This window comes from Rhizoctonia solani, chromosome 8, assembly GCF_016906535.1.
Source record: "Rhizoctonia solani chromosome 8, complete sequence".
Lineage (NCBI taxonomy): Eukaryota > Fungi > Basidiomycota > Agaricomycetes > Cantharellales > Ceratobasidiaceae > Rhizoctonia > Rhizoctonia solani.
In genome coordinates, this window is record NC_057377.1 from 896,863 (window position 1) to 915,783 (window position 18,921).

The 18,921-nt window shown below is 45.9% G+C and overlaps 4 protein-coding genes across 4 annotated transcripts; 3 read left to right on the plus strand and 1 right to left on the minus strand.

Annotated features, from left to right (window-relative positions):
* Positions 1-622: 622 nt before the first annotated feature.
* Positions 623-1,264, minus strand: RhiXN_09727 (uncharacterized protein; the record flags this gene model as incomplete). Its single annotated transcript, XM_043329543.1, has 1 exon — positions 623-1,264. The coding sequence occupies one exon, from the start codon at positions 1,262-1,264 to the stop codon at positions 623-625; it is 642 nt and encodes a 213-aa protein (XP_043182377.1).
* A 1,926-nt stretch (positions 1,265-3,190) lies between these two features.
* On the plus strand, positions 3,191-7,201 carry RhiXN_09728 (uncharacterized protein; the record flags this gene model as incomplete). Its single annotated transcript, XM_043329544.1, has 7 exons — positions 3,191-3,224; positions 3,345-3,724; positions 3,777-3,950; positions 4,004-5,137; positions 6,481-6,765; positions 6,817-6,969; positions 7,028-7,201. The coding sequence occupies 7 exons, from the start codon at positions 3,191-3,193 to the stop codon at positions 7,199-7,201; spliced, it is 2,334 nt and encodes a 777-aa protein (XP_043182378.1).
* Positions 7,202-7,976: 775 nt separating this feature from the next.
* RhiXN_09729 (uncharacterized protein) lies at positions 7,977-9,083 on the plus strand (the record flags this gene model as incomplete). The annotated part of the gene is made up of 1 exon (XM_043329545.1): positions 7,977-9,083. The coding sequence occupies one exon, from the start codon at positions 7,977-7,979 to the stop codon at positions 9,081-9,083; it is 1,107 nt and encodes a 368-aa protein (XP_043182379.1).
* Positions 9,084-16,646: 7,563 nt separating this feature from the next.
* On the plus strand, positions 16,647-18,815 carry RhiXN_09730 (amidase; the record flags this gene model as incomplete). The annotated part of the gene is made up of 6 exons (XM_043329546.1): positions 16,647-17,337; positions 17,391-17,539; positions 17,643-17,661; positions 17,720-17,821; positions 17,876-18,174; positions 18,228-18,815. The coding sequence occupies 6 exons, from the start codon at positions 16,647-16,649 to the stop codon at positions 18,813-18,815; spliced, it is 1,848 nt and encodes a 615-aa protein (XP_043182380.1).
* Positions 18,816-18,921: the final 106 nt, after the last annotated feature.

The window sequence follows — 18,921 nt, forward strand, 5'->3', positions numbered from 1 at the left end:
CTTCAAACGATTCAATGGGGAGATAGCCTAGGAGATACATCCCATGCTTACTGGGTTTGCGTTGCCAGGCTTTATCTAGGTTCCCGAACAAGACATACACTGGGTAAACCTTTTGCCCCCCACATATCATTGAGACTGTTGTCTGATCGGTTGCCACAATCATCCCCAGTACCGTAGCATTTTGCTTTCCCTCTCGGACAAGATTTTCCTGAAACCGGCAAGTTATTTAATATAATTATGATTTACTACAAATGTGCTTACCGTCTGATTCCAATACCAGTCTGAAGAATACATTTTGCCATAGACACGTTCAGTCTTCTTGGCCAAGGTATAGATCCGGCATGGTTTGTACTGTATGTGGTTCTTGAATGATGCGTCCAAAAGGAATTCCTGGGTTATACTAATTATGTCTCGTAGCACCATATAATGTTGCCTTAAACCTCGACCATCAAATACATTGATCTTGTCCAAATGAAAATCCGGGCCGTGTGCTAACTTATCAACATTGGAGAGCATGGAATCACAATCCGGCCAAGGAGTTTGATTCTTATACTAATTAATTGGTAAGCCTTTGCTTGTATATTCAGTAGAAATTAAAACTTACCATCCTACTTTTTAGATGTCAATCCTTTGCAGCATTAGTCATTCCAGACGTCATCAATAACTCCGTGACCTCAAAATGTTCAAGTTTTGCCATTGGTCCACAGGATTTCATGTATGATTCCAAATCTTGCGGAGGTACGTGCTTGTTTGACACTGGCGCTCCAACCAACGGTTTGGGAAACTGTTCAAGGTATACTCCATTGAAACTCTTTAGACAATCTGACAAACAGTAATTAGATTGGTTTGATACACGGGACCTGTGCGCGTCCGTGTCATCTTCTGCCACAGCCAATAGAGTGGGAAGGAATGGGGGAAAGCTCTCTACAGCTTTGTCTGGGCCGCCTTTGTCAGGTATCTCCTCGACTGTTACCCGTCGCCGTTTGCTAATGCCTCCCACTCTGTCTTTCCTTTGCAACGTCTTGCTGGACCCCGGTGTCGTGCCACCTTGCGCCGCCGGGCACGCATCCTCATCTGACGGCGCGTGTAATCCTTGCCCCTCTACCGCGTTCTGCTGACTATAAATTGAAGGCAAGCTAGTTCCATTGTGGTCTGGCTGGGCATCAACTTGGTGCAAGAGAGTACTCGGAGGCAAAGGATTGGATGAAGTGGCAAAAAGGGCGTTCACCAACAACGCAGCACCAAATCTAGGATTGAGAGGCATATTCAGACAAGGCATAGCAACACAAAACTAAGTTTCTCTTGCAACAAGATAGCACGGTTTACACAGGTGAGGGAGTCAAACAAAAGCTCAATTGCAAAGCTAACTACTTAGGTGCTATCCTGATTATTGTTTACCTGGCCGCTCTCCGCACTCGGACAACCATTACATTACATCAATGTCCCCAGTGGAAGTTGAATCCTTTTGGTCTAACGTCAAACACCTCCTTCGTTGCTCTGATCCCAGAGCATTGGTTTGCAAAGGTAAGTACATCTCCATATCCTGCAATAACCAATGATTGGTCTTTCTTGTTCTACCTTCAGCCTCAAATTTGATTGGTGGATATATTCAGGTTTTTAGTGCAATACCTCACGTTGGCGATCCAATTTTAAACGGATCAAATCTTATTTAAGATGATCACCGTGCTCCACTCTAAGTGGATCTTTCAATTGACAAGTGAGTCCTTTTTATTGCCGTTGATGAACATTCTATTGGCAATCAATATCCGACGCCAAATTTATCTCCCAATTTTTGACTTATACAATTCTTAGAATGTGGCACTCAGAAAGCCCAAGATGCCCCTCCATTGTCACAAGTTTTTCCTCTTCTGCGTTTGCTCCACCAATTTTCACTAGTTTTTGAAAATATGCTTCAAATTAATATGTTTTCTCCCGTTATACTTTTTGTGGGATCTTATGGGTGATTGGTTTGCCTCTTAACTTTATCTTACAGCCTTTGTAACTTTCAAAGGCTGTCACTTAGCACAGCAATTTGCTTGTTGAGCAACATCAATCACACGATCCAGACCGTCTGTTACCCACGGCAAATACCTTGCCTTTTTCATCTTTGTCGTCTCTGTCTATCCTAGCTCCAGCTGAAGTCATCCTTCCGTTGCATACAAGGTATTGGTCTTGATTCAACAACCTTGGTTCAAGTGAGTCATCTTAGTTTCATGTATATTGCATCTAACGGAAGGCTTGCGTGTTTCTCCTTTCACGTAACAGGCAGCCTTTTTTGGGTTGTTTTGAAACAATACACATATGGTTACTATTCTTATTAGTACCAAACCCGCGCAAGTTAGGTATCTACTGACAAACGGTAAGTCCAACTTTGCTTGTAATTAACCTAATATGCATATAATCTACCTTGGTTGTAGGCACGACAATACTGTCAAACCTTTTCTTCTTTGAATCAGTCTTTGTTGCTTTGGATTCATTACTAATATGTACGTTTCTCCCGTGCGCAGCTTGGTCAACTTGCTCCACTATCCTTGCTTTTTTGCAACACCAACTTTGTCTTTATTGTTGTCAAACCAAGTATCCGGTAATTGTTTTCATTCTGCTTTTTCATTTTACTTTACCATTTGTGGTATGTATTTTGCTCTGTTCCGACCTCTCTTTGTTATATCTGAACACCGCATCTTGCAAAGCAATTCTTGCCTTCACTTCTAGATTTAGATCTATTAGCCTCCTTTTGGTAAGTCATTCATTTGCACCACAATCTACCATATATATTGCCACTTCCGTTTTGTTATATAATCAGTGAACAGATACAAACAAACAACTTACTTGTTGGCCTACATGGTTATTGGTCTTTGAGCTGACTTGAAAATTTTAGCAGAGATTAGTTGCTGCTTAGCTGAGCACCTCCTACCTCGTCTATATATACTGGGCCTTCAGCAATGGTGAGCCTCCCATTCATTAATTGTTTTGCACCAATTGTCCACTGCTTATATATCATTTTATCAATTTCTTATGCCCCCTAGAACTTGTTCTGCGTTGCGCTCCGCTCACCAACTTGTTGAAGCACATCCGGTCAACTTGCACGCCAACTCTGATGCCGAAACCGTAAGTACAGCACGTAATGTTATGAATATGTAAAATAACATTGCGTACAGTACTTAGGATACCAAAAACCTTACCGGGCTTTATGATTACCCCCCGGACAATCCCCGATCCCAAGAGTACGTTAGCGGACGTTGCAGGTTGATCTCTGCCAACTTGCAACACAGTAAGTCACCCTCCTCAGTTTGTTGTTTTCATCTTTTTGATTATGAGCAAGTAGCAGAAACTATACAATACAGTGCGCGCAGATGTCTCCAGTCAAACAAAACCCGCGCAAGGAGCCAAGCAACACGAGCGTGAGTTGCAGAACCCGCTCAAGGTTGACAAATCAGCTGTGGGCGCTACTTGCGCTCCAGATCTTGCCACAGAGGCCAGTTGTCTGATCCGGCGGGGCCAATGCAATCCAGCCAGCGACGCGGGCGTCCAAGAGCGGCCCGCCCTATCTTGCCCTCCTCCAAACCTGGTAGTACCAACGCCGAGTCCAAAGAACCTATCCAAACGCAACAACCCGGGGCCTCAAGATCGGGTAGGCAACGTGGGAGGTCCAGCAGTATCTGGCCAATCTTTGTGCCATCAAGTTCCCCAGAAGTTGAGCCTGAACGGACGTCTTGGGGACAAAGTGCGTACAGACTACGCATATATTTACCTGTACTGACATGCTCACAGGCCAGCCGCAACCTGCTTGCACCCTTGAGACCCTCAACCACAAAGGGCTCCTCCGCTATGCGCAGGAGGAGTTCAACATCAACGGGAGCGGGTGGAACACCCAGACAATTATCCGCCACCTCCGACTTGCCCAGGCACAACAGGCGCTTCAGATGGGATCTTTGTGGCGCCTGTCTTTGGTAAGTACTGATTTTATTTTTGCTTGTTTTATTTACTAATCTAATTCCAATAGATTGACATGTTCCCTGCGCGCCCCATCAAAGTAGGCGGAGGCTGGACCCAGAACATCATTCATAGGCTCCCTGTGTCTTTGTCCAACCGGAAGCGCACCTCCAATCAACTAGACCCGGCGGAATCTAGTAAGCAACAGCGGTTATCCATACCCGCAGAAGATACCGCTAATGAAATGGAGGAACACTCACCAGCTACCGGAAACAACGTCTGGTTGCGCATCGCCGCTGAACGCATTGTTCAGGCATGCGGTACCTTGGCTAGCAAGATTGCTTGGTCTACTCGGCCACCTCAACGGGGCATTGTTGCACCTCCCCCGTCCCGCCAGTCCACTCCTTCCACCATTATTGAGGTTGCCTTGCCACGCCTTCCTTCTCCCAAGCGCGTCACAGACCTACCCAGCTCTCCATTGGTCGTTGAAGTATCACCGGAAGATTTACTTCCTGCATCCGAGATATCCGTCCGTGGCCCCGCTCACACTTCCATTCAACAAATCCCATTCAGCCGCTGTCCAACCAGACCTCCAAGGACTTATGCTTGCACCCAAAGATCCCACCTCCCCTTGCCCACTACAACCTCCCAAGCCGCTGGTAGACGCATTACCAAGACCGGCTCCGAGAACAATATTAGTGGTACCAGCAATCATAATGAGGATTTAGGCTCAACAGAAGAGCCTCCTAACCCAACAGAGCCAGGGTCCGAGTCTCGGGCCCCCACAGCATGCCAGCACGGCCGGAACAAGAGCCTTTGCCCTGCGGATTTGAACACCCGCAAGGACCCAAGTAACGCACTGCAACAACGGTTGTATTGTTGTCCCATTATTGCTGCCCCCACCACACCTCTTGTAACTCGTACCCAACTCCGTCCGCCTCCTAAAAAGAACATCACAACTCATGGCCAGCGCGCCGGCGGCTCTCAGCGCCTGGATCCTGTGTCTGCAGCGCAGGCCAATATGTTGAAGTTCAATAAGGCGGTTGCCCAAGGCAAAGCGCCGTCTTTAATTGAAAGTGTCAGGCGCAAGAGTCAAGGAGCAACTCAATGTGGGTCACCAACATCCCGGCCTCCTGACGGTTTGCTTGAAGATAATGAAGAAGACTTAGCACAAGCCAAAGCCTGTGCTAAATCAAGGAATCTGGTGAGTTTTTTTTTGGTATTCTAAGACTTTATGATACATATTAACAACTTAGATTGAACATTTGCTTCCCCGTTCCTGTTGTTGCGTTTATAAACAAAAGCCTCTTGCAAGAGACTTTTTGGGATTGGAGAGACAGGTGTTGATCATGGCCAAGGTCCATCTCTTTGGGTACTCACTAGTACAGGGAATTTATCAGACCCAAGCCACCTTCTTCCAATGGGCATCCGCCGTGCATCACGCAACATGGCAGATGGAACTACCGGATTGACCCTACAAGAGACCTCCCAACGCTATTTTTGAAATTGTAAGACCATTCTTATTCTTGATTGTGCATGTTAACTAACTAGCTTTATTCCACAGATGTTATGTATCACACAATTTTGCATTCACAGCTCACCATCCACAATAATCTGTATATATCTGACTTTCTGATTTAATGGCCATTTGACTCCTATTTTCCATTATTCCTGTCATTACTCTATGTAACGCTCATATTGACTGTATGTGTCACATATCGTTCAATAGAGCTCCTTCCACTCGTTCTAACGCTGCCTGTCACGTGCTCATACGATAAGATCTCATGGAGATATTAGCTTCACAAGATTCTATCTATGTGGCTCAAGTACCTTACTAATCATTATATTTGTATCTTTACATCTAGCTCATCACATGACTAGCTCTAACTTGGGAAATGAACCTTATTCCTAGCTTAGTTGAGTCATACCTCTCATGAGATTACTAAGGTTCTCCTTATCTAGTAATTTCTAGTGGCACTGCAAATCCTGCTTATGAGTCATTCTGCTTGCCACCAGAATGACTCACACTAATGACTCACTCTAAGTGCTCATTGGCTGCCAAGCATTTTTTGATAGACTGAGTCATGTATTTAGATGTTTCTATTTTTAACTAATTGCAGTTCAACCCAAGAGCAGTCACATTCCATCCTAGTCATATCTGTGCCTTCCCACCCTTCACTCTTACCACTCACTGTTACTGTTGACTGTCACTCTTGGGTTTGGGCTTGCCCCCCTCAATTGTGTGATATATTGTGCCTCAAGATTTCAAATAACTTAAACTTGTATAAGTGGATCTCCCAAGTACCCATAGTGTGGAAAGGTTGTAGACCTGATACAGAGTTCTTAGGTTAAGTGAACAGAAGGCAATCATCCTTAAAGAAGGATATATACTAAGTAACCAGTTAGTTCCTGCAACTAGGAGTGAAACTTACATAACTATCTCTGCCAAAGGGAACCTGAGCCAGTACTCTTGCTCTTACAGAAATACTTACTAAGACACTTTACACTGAGAAAAGATATATCTGTAGTTGATTGTATTCAAGATAGCTAGACCCAGAGAACCCTAAAGAAGCTACTTCTTTACTTAGCTTGGAAATTGGGAAATCTTCCAACACAGACTCTGCTCAGCACCAGAGTCTCAACCTCTTTTCCCCCAATTTACAACAACAGATGGTGAACAACATTGCTACTCTGCGAGGAAAAACAAAAGAACGCCTACGCAAATTTGTTGAAAGCGTTTGCGGTTTTGAACAAAGCCTCACAAACCAAAATATAATCCGGAAGAATCTTGGAATTTTTAACAAGATCTATCCAAATACATTTCATTGCAAGGTAAGTACAACCTATTCTTATGCGCATACACTTTAATAAAATTGCTCCTAGAACTGGGATTCTTGCAAAGGAGATTACAAAAACCCCAATATTGGGTGCTGCGTTGCCCTTGCATTTTTCCATAGCCCTGGGTTGGTTGGGGTGATGTATCCTGATTATTTTCAGGAAATGCTGATCACTATTGTTGCTTTTGCTCTTGCAATTGTAAGTCATCCAGCTTTCACTTTGGTAATACAGACCCACTTATCTTTTTACATTGAAGTGGCTTTACTGCATCAAAGAATGGGAGAACGGCTGGCGCCAGAATGGCGACCTAGGGATGGCTGCAATGCGGGAGAAATACAAAGCCCAGCTGGCTGGACTAAAAGAGCTACGCAAGGTTGCTCCTAGACGTTTGAGGCAACTTCAAATGGAGTGGCGGGACTACGTTGCATGAGTATTTTGATTCGTTTATAATGGTAGAGGTTGGCTTATACAACTTCTAATAGAGAATATTTGGGAGCTCTCTTTGTCCCAGAGAGCAACTCCAATGCCGGCTTGTGCTCTACTAGGATTTGTCCGGACACTCCCGAACCTGAAGATTGCGACGCCATCTCAACGGACAAGATGGAGACCCATTTATTTGAAACGCTCAACAGGCCAGTAATCAAGAACAAATGGATCTGATCAGCGCTCAGGAAATGGTTGATGGCAACATTGATATTGACATAAACGCCGACCCTCATTCCTCTCGTTGTCCGTCCCCCATCTTGGAGTACAACAAGCACGGCATCTTGACTGCTTACTCGAAGGGAAAAGGTTGCACTGAGTAATTACTACTGCTTTTTTCTCAATTAAATTTGTATATTTCATCTTACTCTCAATCTCTACCCTTGCACCAAAAGTGTGCGTTGATTCCTTTAAAGCGCCCCCCCATAAATTGAAATGACCATGGTCAATTTTTAATTGTTCAATGTTATACACGCTAGAGACATTAATGAATATATCAAACTACTTACATTACTTGGGGAAAGTATTATCTAAACTAATATCCCAACCTTGGTGAGTTCACAATACTAATCTAATCTCAGATATTTGTCTTCCCTACGTCACTGCAAACCTTCTATTTGATTTATTTGTTTTTGGGAGTAAGTATACAAGCCCTTAAATGACATATGTTGATGTATTCTACTTCTGTTTCAGCACAGCAACCTTTCTGTTTTCCATCAACCATGTTTTTCAAGCCTCCCGCACACACCAGTGAGCCAACTACTACCAATGTAGTTCAGGAGTTTGGTCTAAGTGTGATAACATTGCCTCCTCCCCGGCCTAACCTCCCTGGCAAATGGTATCTACTATGCAACAGACATTGGTTCCCCCGCAATAGCAAAGGCAACATCAATCCTTATTGGATATTGATGTCTGATGAAGCAATCCTTCTAGCCACTTCAACGAAACATATATATAAAGTTGGACTAATTTGCGTCCAACAAAAGGGGCTGTTTGAGGGTGTTCTTACCGTCCCGATTCAAAATCACTCTTATTTACAACAACACGTCTTTGATTTTATTACCGGGCCCCTCTTGACCACAAACCATCCACTGGCTCCTTGGGAAACACTCACCTACGGCATTTGTAGAGGTAACAACGGAGTTTGGAGTCCCTTTGATCTCATTGGTTACCAATTCATTCAAAAGCTCACCACGCTACACTCAACAACACCCCCTAACTACAGCTACAAGTATATGTTACGGATCTTGTATGTGATTCTGCGCCAGCCTGGACGTTACGCATCTCTTGTTTTGATACTCTATCCCACCGCCACGCAACCCCTTGATAACAATCCAATTGGTGTCACCTTCCTTGACAATTCGCGACGGTTCAATCCAGACCAATATTCCCAACTGGATGTGATGGCCGTTATGCACTACTTGTGGGAGGTCTTGAAAATCCCCCAACGTGCTGTGCGATTCAATCTCGAGCCATATATACAGCTCTTGTCCAGTATTGGGTCAGCTGTTACCGTGTGGCTCGAAATGAAAGGCACAGCGCCAGCTACCGCAACCCTGCCGACTTACCAGAGCTTGTTCACCGGACTTCAGGCTGATATTGGTCAATTATTTCTTGGACAGGAGGAAGTAACATTTCAATGCGGCCCATTCCCACTCAAAGACAACATAACGGGAGCTGTGCGGTGGGAGATACCACCTCCTCAAATTCGGAGTTTTGTGACAAATGTAAGGCTATGCTCACAATGGATGTTGGCCTCGGAATACAAGGAGTTTGAGACGCAATATGCTGGCCGCCAGCAAGCGTTTGGAATTTTTGAGTTTATATAGGCACCAATATTGGTAAGTTATTCTAATGACACCTTGCAAGTAACTCAAAATGTAATCTTAGGTTGGACTCTGTTGATTATGATGGGTTTTTTTTTCAGACTACGCTCTTACTTTGCTCCCAGATTTTTGCGCTTTTCTGTGTCGTCGCACGCACTGTCCGTGTATATCACAAGCCTAGATATTGATTCATTTCCGTTTTTTGTTCAACCCACCTCGTGAGACGAGTCCAAATGTCAAAGCGGCTGTAAGCTCCAGCGCAAAGCGCTTGCATTCTTGGAGTACAATAATAGGTATACCAATCGCCTCAATCACTTAAGCACTCATCACAGCCTCACTGTAATATCGGTGAGCTTATTTGTTTGTAATTATATCTTTTTTATGTACAGAAGATTCCCCGGGGGGAGGGGGCGCGTCGGTCTGGCTCTAGGTAGCACGTGGTAGCGCCATAAGGCGCTTCCGAGAGCCCTATGGCGCTACTGAGGCTCGCCAAACCTACGCTGCGCCATAGTGCGCTACTGCGTACATTCCAGCCAATTGGGTTTTTGTTGAGAAGCGCCTAAGTATGTGACAAATTGGCGTTGTTAGTTTTTGTTCATCTACCTGTGCCTATACTGTACTTTTGGCGCCCCGTGTTGTGGCTAGAATGAAAAAAGAAAGAATTAAGTAAAACATTGTATTACAACTGAAAATTACAGGCGCGCATTTAAACTAAAGGACTGGCAGAAGGAAAAAGTGCTTCACTTGCTCAGTGGCGACAATGTGCTACTGCAAGCTCCCACCAGCGCCAAAATCTCCTTGTTGTTCCAGCTATATGCACTGCATGCATGTGTACAACCAGGTGATACGGCCGGTGTGTGTTGTTGTAGTTACGTTAAAAACAGGGACATCGAACCAGCGGCTGGTTGTAACTTGTGGGATGAATGGGTCAAGGGTCAATATGAAGTGATACTCTCCTCCTTCAAATAGCTCACCAGTCCCACGGTGAGCAATCTGCTCTTGGAATCATTATTCAAGTACTGCATTGGACTTACCAACTTCCTGTAGTTGATAAAGTTCATCTGGCTCCAATTGGAGGAGGGGGAATTGGTGGGTGTCCATTCAGACAAGAGTTTTGCACAAGTGGCAAGTTGAATTGACTGCTTGCAAAGGTCCCGAATCTGGGGGATGCTAAAAGGCATCTTGCATGCGAAAAGGCCGTTTCCAAAAAACTGCATTGTTGAGCGGTTTAAGTTTAAGATCATCTCATGCAAACTTGTTGGAGAGGTAATCCAAGGGCTTTGCTAACTTTGGAAATTTTGGATAAGAAATTCATCGAGCTTTCCTTGATTGATTACTGGCTAGGCTTTGGGAGCACCCGGGCCCAATATGTTGTCACAATAAACCCAATTAATCAAAATTAGATGTAATATGGAAGGCGCAAGGATGAACCTGCGGGTCGGCCTATTCACTAAACAATATCTACCCTTGGATCCTCAACCCTCACTAATGGACGGATAGAGTCCATCCAGGCCCGTTCTTTTAATCCGCCAGCTTTTTCCAATGAGCCAACTCCCTAAAACACTCCCCCCTTCCCCAGAAAAGTTTGTACCCTCGTTTTTGACCTGTTTAAGACCTACAACCCAGTGTCCAAGGATTGCGTGTCTCAGTTCCAGAAAAAATTCATGGTGCAACGACCAATGGTGGCGGAGTGGTAGCTTGTATCATTGAAATGTTAGCATGATAACTCAAATACATGTATGTGTATCCGCGTGACACGTTGGTATCTGTTTGTACCTCTTGTATATATGTCCACTAAAAGCTTTCCTGTAAACCACAGTTTTCCACAGCGTAGACAAAACGGGGATTACTTTGCATTGAGCTTCGCCGTACCTGGGATTTCGACACATCGCACCTGGGCAAAACACACTTTCGAAGGTCAAGCTGGAAGATGGCATACTTGGCGCTATGCATTTGTATTACAAGATTCAAGCCTACAAGCTCAACTTATCCTCTGCCCGCTCGTCCGCGCCGGCCACGAGACCCAGACCGGTGAGGTTGGGGAACCCCCGCGGCTGCGAAGCAGCAAGGGTGGACCGGGGGCGCCCGACCGCGAGTCTGGCTCGTGGGTGGGCGGCCCAAACCAGCTCTCGTGACCTATGGGATGGTGGGTGGGATGAAACGGCACGCAAAGGCGTGCCGCGACACTCGGTGTATACGAGGCCGGACGGTGGAGGAGGTCGGACGCAAGTCGACACGGCGTGAAGCGGTCGTCACGTGACTCGCTACATGCTCCGACTAAGTCGCTGTTTTGTGACTCCGCAGGCTTCGTCGCAAAACGTCCCAACATAGGGAAAAAAACGATGATAATCGGGTTGTTAATGTGAACACATATATAGAGAAAATATCAGGGTAAAAACAGCTTACCTGTTATGAATATCATCTTTTAGTTAGGGCATGAGTTAGTGACGAGTTTAGTTTAAGCCATCATCAATTGGCTCGCTAGCTATCGTCTGAGTCATCACACATGCAAAGGCAGGCTGGCGCAGCAGACGTGAGATATGATTTTACAGAGGCCGTAAAGTGGCTAGTGCAATTTCGTTTCAACGGCCGCGACAGACTCATAATGAGCCCAATTTCCCACAAAACAGTCTAGAGTAAGCGAAAAAAAACTAAGACTCCAGATATGGGTGAATATTTTTCACAGAATCCGCCGACCTCATCATAAGATCACTAAAAGGGCTTAGCATCTAGACAATTTAAAAAAAATTCTCGAGTTATTCACCTTCCAAATTTTGTGTACATAAGACTTATAAAAGCTATTGGATCGGATTGAGAATGTCAAAGCCCGACTGACGAGCCTAAGCCCCCCATGCCGTCCGCCTCTCCTCAAGAGGTCGTTTCTGAGACACTTCCTTTCGCCATCCTATGATTATATATCAATCTGGAGCTTAAGATAGGCGTCTCTCAAAGGTAGCATCTGAGTAACAGATGGTCTGAGGCAGGTTGTGGCTGAAGCATTATTTTGCGTAGCGCATACATGATTGATATAAAATATACTTAGAGGGCCTCTGAGCCTTGATGTTGTTCGGACTTCCTGATTCTCTATCAGCAAGAATACAGGCCTGAATGATCTGCGTTCCCTGCATCTAAGAGGTTTTCTTCACTGATGCCGTACTTCTACGCATAATATCTCTATGGGGTCCCGAGAACCTTCGAAGTACTTGCGGGCTCGTAGATGTGAACGAGTATTCCGCGGCCGGACACTGAGAGCTCGAAGAGTTCCAGATCTTTTGCTATCTGCTTCTGTGTGCTTGCGGGCTCTCCAAAAGGTTTCGGAGCGCCCTCAAGAGAAGTAGTGTCTTTATTTTTCATACACTTCTGCATTTATTTAACCTGCCCGTTTGTATATACTATTCTTACATAAGAATATGTTACTTTAATTTATGAACGGAACTGAAATATCTATCATAATTGCGAAGAAACGCTACAGGTAACAAGGGCATATACAGAAATATTGCGGTCGGCGGTGCACGAACGCACGACACACAAGTTAGCAGAGATTGTTGATGTTTGATCGCTCTGTACAGCGGCCGGTTAACCTGTCCTCTTGCTACAGGCAAATAAACCCGTTTAAATGCTCCCATAGCGACTTGCTGGATCCCTATGGTAAGCAATTACTCAGTTGTCAAGTATGGTGGGCCATGTCCTTGACTGACAGAATTTCTACGCGATGAGGTTATCGAACGAGGGATCCGGATGTAGGGCAAGAAACAAGACACCTAGAAGACAATCCGATGTGTAGAGTACATCAACACAAATAAGGCCGAGTCTGAGTAACTATTTAATTGTACAGGGATATAAGCAGTCGATTGCAAGGACTTGCGAGAGTTGCCGGCCTACGTATCTATCTGCGATATTAAGTCGTCCAACGCATGTATAACATGTACTTGCTGGTAGTCCATGGGCTCCTCCATACGTTCGTCAGGAAGATCACACGATGACCACGGCCAGCTGGAAGTACTTCAGTTTCATTCGGATTATCTGTAGATTTTCTTCGAATTGTTTGTATCTCTCTGCCCGATCAACGTTGATTCGCATGTTGTGTCAAAACATTCCGCACTCAAAGTGCAGATTCGCCCTACGTGGTGAATGTAATATTTGTTATGTATGCGCATGCAGTAGTCAGAGAGTCTGTATATTCGGAAAATACTGGCAGTGTGCGAATAAATCCGTGAAGTTCGGATTTTGTGAGACATTTGCACATTGAAAGGCTATAAGAGGATATTTTGCACCTTTTTTGTGACTTTTTGAGTGATCAGATTTTCCATGCGTTCGTGCGCACGGTGCCAGCACTAAGATATACATCTTACTGAAATCTAGTACATGTCAAATTCTGCGTGCTCAAACTCCTGTTCCTGAGTGCACTACCTGCGCTCGACATTCGGTAAGTACTTTATTATCAATCAGACGCCCGTACAATCTTGCTCAGCCTTCAAAGCTAGTCAATCAATGGCAATTATAGATGCAAGCAGATTGAATATATATCGGGCCGTAGTACAAACCACCGCCTTGTTGTTGTCAATGTGCATTTGTTGGGAAATCGGTCGAGTACAGTGCCAGTCTGTTTCTATTCGCATGATCTCCCAATTATTCATGTAAGGTCAGCTAGAGGGTCAGCTGTCAACAAAGGATTGGACGGCAATCATCACAAGTCAATAAAGGTAGGATCATGTCACAAAGGCACGAACGCCCCTATATAGGCATTTTTCAAGTCGGAGCCTCGTAAATCCCGCATCCGGTCAGTATATAAACTTCGCTTGACCCTTTGGTAGACTTTAATTAGAGAGGCTTGAGCAATTTTCATGCCCGAGCCTACCGAAATTTACATAACGTCTGGATGCTGCGGCCCGACAAAGTTCCTTCCGTACACAAACGCTGAGTGAGTGTTTATAGACCGTCTCTTATTGTCATGACCCTGTGTTCATGGTTGAAGAGGATTATATTGACAAAAGTGAATAGAACAAAGTGCTCCAAGCTACTGGGCCTGAAGGGGCCACGTACCAGCCGCATCCACTAAGGCCAAGGATTCGCAGAGGTGATGTTTGGAGTATGGAGGGGTGTTTGTTTAGTGTAGGAGCCCTTGCCTGTGGTACATACCATAAATCAGATGGCAAGTATTTGGAAAGCAAAGCCGATCTTCGCCGAGGTAGGAGGGGGGGGGGGGGTTCAACATAACTGGCGAATTCAAACAGAGGAGAACAGTTAGCATGACTTAGGGCTCGAGCGAAACACACAATACGAGGGAAGCTTGTGTGGGAGGTGGGTAACTGTATGAATATTCTTGAGAATAAGAACCACCAAGCCCGACTACTTCCGCGCGTGCATCGAGCAAGGCGAGTTCAATAGGGGTCAGAATAATTGCCACGCAAATCAGACACCCTGTTTTAATCCTCTGTCGGTCTCCGTTCGCCGCAACTTGAAGCTAGTGCTGTGTTTAGTCCAACGAACACATGGCACATACGACATATATGTCTGCACCTACCCAAGGCGATGGCAGAACATACGATGGAAGCCGCAATCACCCCACGCGCCCACCCGCGTTATATGATGAGTGATTGGGGACGCATATACGAAAGATTGGGCGCCTGATAGGAGTAGTTCTAGGAGCTAAGAAACATGGCCATATTTGCCTATGCGCGGAAGTGGATCTCAATAGAACAAACGTCGAAGGTAGGTTGTGAATCTAACCTTTGAATGGTGGAATGTGCCGCGCTTACGGGTCAGGAATAACCTACCGACACGAGTAGAACAAATTGCGGGATCCTCGGCACACCACCGTGGGTTTGGACATTATAAACTATATCCGGGTTATCCTTGGTGTGTATTCCGTGAAATTAACCCCCCCCCTTCAATACTGATTGGTTCTGCTGGGAGTGAATCCAATGAATAGGTACCACAATACTCTGCTCGTGAAATCATTATTTAAGTCCCTCTATCGAGAAGAGATCGATTAGCGTTGTTTATTCGTAAGCGAGCGTAATGAGAAGGACGACTAGACAAAGGCTCCTACAGACATACCAGTGATATTATTCGCCTAGGTTGGGATTGACTAATTCAGGTGCATACACCCATTCACTCGGTACGTCTGAAATACGTGCGGGAAGAGAACTTTGAGCGCTAAAAGATGCCTAATATTGACGATAGTAGAGATTTCATGGGAATATGCGTTAGTTCATGTGAATGTCGACCTAACAGAATGCTGGAAGAGAAGACTTGGGTAGCATGGATAGTTATAGATCCATAGCGCGAAGTTCCAAGATCCAGTCGTATAGCTATAACGAATTTTTAGCTTCGTGGGTATCTTAGACGTATGATTTACCATAGCAAACTTAGAAAATACGAGTCCCCAGGGTTGGGCTCCGAACGCACAAAAAGAACCCCTCGTGAAAAGACAAACATCATGCATTTAGATAGATCACCAATGTTCCAATGCAAGCAAACCATTTCAATCAAGTGAAAACCGGCCGAGCAACTAGTCAAGATGAAATGTTTGCTAGAGGCGATCAGGTTGTCAAATGACATCCGAAGGTTAATGAGAGCCCCAGGCAAAGCGTGAATGACTAAGCAGACTCCGATTTGAAAATCACGATCGCACATGGAGTGGGAATTCACGGCTTGAAAACATTCGAATTCAGAAAGTACAACATCAGCAACATCTGGTGTCATGTGGCGAATTATCAGGAGTTCGTATGTTACGACACATTGAGATATCAACGTGTACATATAGCGTTCCTTAGATCGCTTGGATAAACCCATGGTATGTGTAGTAGCCGAGAGTCGCGGTTGTACCTTAGTCTGATGCACCCTAATTCCCGCTTGGCCTTGGGCCGCGTATCTATCCAAGACTCCAAAGTGCAAACAGAGTGATCCACACCGTAGCAAACCAAATTTCATCGAGAAGCCTCGATTCATTTGGGGGAGGGCTGGAATGTTTTACGCAAGGCAAAAAGAAAGACTTGGAAGATGATCGACCGCACAAAGAGAGTTCAGTATATAGTAGTAGGCGCCCATTGAGATTAAGGTTCAAAGGTCGGCGACAGAAACAGTGACGGAAATGAGACCAAAGGACGCAAATGTGTATGCACAAGGAATTTCGAAAACGGTGCGAGCCGGGCATCGTGTGATGAGTAAGGAGAGATTGCAATAGTTGTACGTACATGCTGGCTGAGTTATCATTCGGTTTCAAAAGGGGCGTGCCAGTGGTGCACAAGAGTCGGGTGAACGTCCTGCAAGTGCCTTGCTTTGGAAGGCGAGCGAACATTCGGATTGGGGTTTCAAAAACGGGAGGCTAAATCAGCTGGGTCTTGATCAGGTGCGGGTTGGACGGCTAGGACAAATGAAGCAGCTGAGACCCCTGGCGTGGGCGCCTATTCTTGATGTGTACACAATAACATTTTGATCATCGTCTTTGATTTCTTTGGATGGAACGCGTATTTTCTCTTCCAAGGGCTATAACTATCGGTTGGAGAATATGCGAGCTCTCATACCGCTGGCTCTCGTCTCACCACCATACACTGTGCCAACATGACTGCACTGGATGTCGTTGTTATTAGCCCTTCCACCAAGCATGTGGTTTCCACTGCTGAGCCTGTGCCTATGCCGCGGCTCGCAATGTCGGTTTCTTGTATACCTTCAAACAAGGCACCGTTGAATACGCCGCCGCTCTCCCCATCACCATGGCGGGACGTTGCTGCTCGTAAATGTGAAGACCGGGCATCTCGCCTCCGAGTATACTCAGAATGGAGCTTGGGAGCCGACCTTCCATCTTCTTCGCAGAAGAACGTTGTCTCTCTGGTACATACACGACTCACTCAAAGAGAAAGATCTTTCCTGGCTCTTGACGTCACTAGCTTAGCTGGTCGGCTCGCTACCGGAGACTGCACATCCGTCGAGGTCACCACTGCCTTTTGCAAAGCTGCTTATGCTGCACAGGAGCTTACGAATTGCCTAACCGAAATTATGTTTACCCAAGCACTGGTTCGCGCACAGGAGCTCGATGATCATCTCGCAGAGACGGGTCAAGTGGTCGGGCCCCTCCATGGCGTCCCCGTCAGCATAAAGGACCATATTTTGGTCAAGGGTGAGGATACCGCGACAGGCTACATCGCATGGGCTGGCCGGACTATCTCCGACAGAGATGCATGCGTCGTCCAAATTTTGCGGGCGGCCGGTGCAGTGATTTATGTAAAAACAGCCAACCCCCAATCACTCTTATGTGAGTACTTCATTTTCCAGAAGTTGCACACAGCCTTCAACTTTGATCATCAGGTCTGGAGACATCGAATAACATTTATGGCTATACCTCTAATCCATTCAATCGCGATTTATCCCCCGGTGGGAGCAGCGGTGGAGAGGGCGCCCTCATCGCTTGCCGCGGGAGTCTGATGGGAGTTGGGACAGATATAGGAGGGTCTATAGTAAGTCATTTAGAGTTCGCCCTAGCCTCTAAACCAATCCGGCCTTGCCCGTCCAACTATTCGCCCTTTGTACGAATTAATCACTGACTACTACCGTTTTTAGAGGTATGCGGATGATCAAGGTGCACAGAACTAGGGGTGAGAAGATCTAATACATGTTAATGCATAGGATTCCGGCAGCTTGGTCCGGTCTGTATGGATTCAAGCCTTCTGTCGCCCGTATGCCTCATACCGGGCTGCTCGGATCCCACGATGGTATGGACAACATCGTCGGCGTTGTAGGTAAGAAGATTTCCAATATTGATCGTTGAGTCTATGGATAACATCGTTCTATAGGGCCATTGGCGCATTCTGCCAGGGACCTCGAGCTTTTTTGTAGGGTTATGGCTCAATATGAGTCTTGGACTCTCGAACACCAAGTTCTGAACATACCATGGAACCAGGCTGTTGCACAGAGCCGGGGAGAGGGCTTGCCTAAACGTTTAGTTATTGGTATACTCAATGATGATGGCGTGGTTGCACCTCATCCACCAATCACGGCTCAACTCCAGAAGACCCGGGCCGCACTATTGGCTGCTGGCCACGAGGTAATTGATTGGATGCCGATGGAACACCAAGAAGCATGGGACCTGATAGTAAGCCTGTTTGTATATTTTGTAACGACGTGATTCTCATTCCTTTGACTAAGGTCAAACTTTATCTCCTTGACGGAGGTAAGGAGTACCGGGAAACCTTGGCGGAATCTGGCGAACCAGCGATGCCACTTGTTGAGTGGATGCTGTCACATGCCGCCGGCAGGCCTTCATACCCAGTCGATCAAACCTGGGCCCTAAATGTTGCTCGAGAGCAATTCCGTGCGCGGGGACTCCGACACTGGAATGCTAGCGCGGCTCGCTCGGAACAAGGCCGTGCATTCGATGCAGTCCTCTGCCCGGTTGCCCCGACGCTCGCGCCACCTCATGACACCACACGGTGGTGGGGGTACTCCTCGTATTGGAATTTACTAGATCTCCCAGCAGTGGTATTCCCATCGGGGAAGCCTCTTGATGCCGCCACGTGGGATCGTTCGCGAGAAGCGGCTCTGCCCGGGGCACGAAATACGGTTGAAGAGTTTGTCCGCAATCAATGGGATCCTAGTACGTATAACGGAGCACCCGTTTCATTGCAGCTCGTGGGAAGACGTTTGCACGAAGAAAAGGTCCTTGCGATACTCAACGTTGTTGAGGACGCAGTTGCACGATTTGAAAACGCAGGATCAAAGGCCCTTGAGTCTTAATTTAGCAGGACTTACAAAATAGACTGGTATTTATCCCGAACTGACTTTATGCTGTAAATATACGTTATTTTGGACTTGTGGATGAACTTTTCATGTTGATGATCAT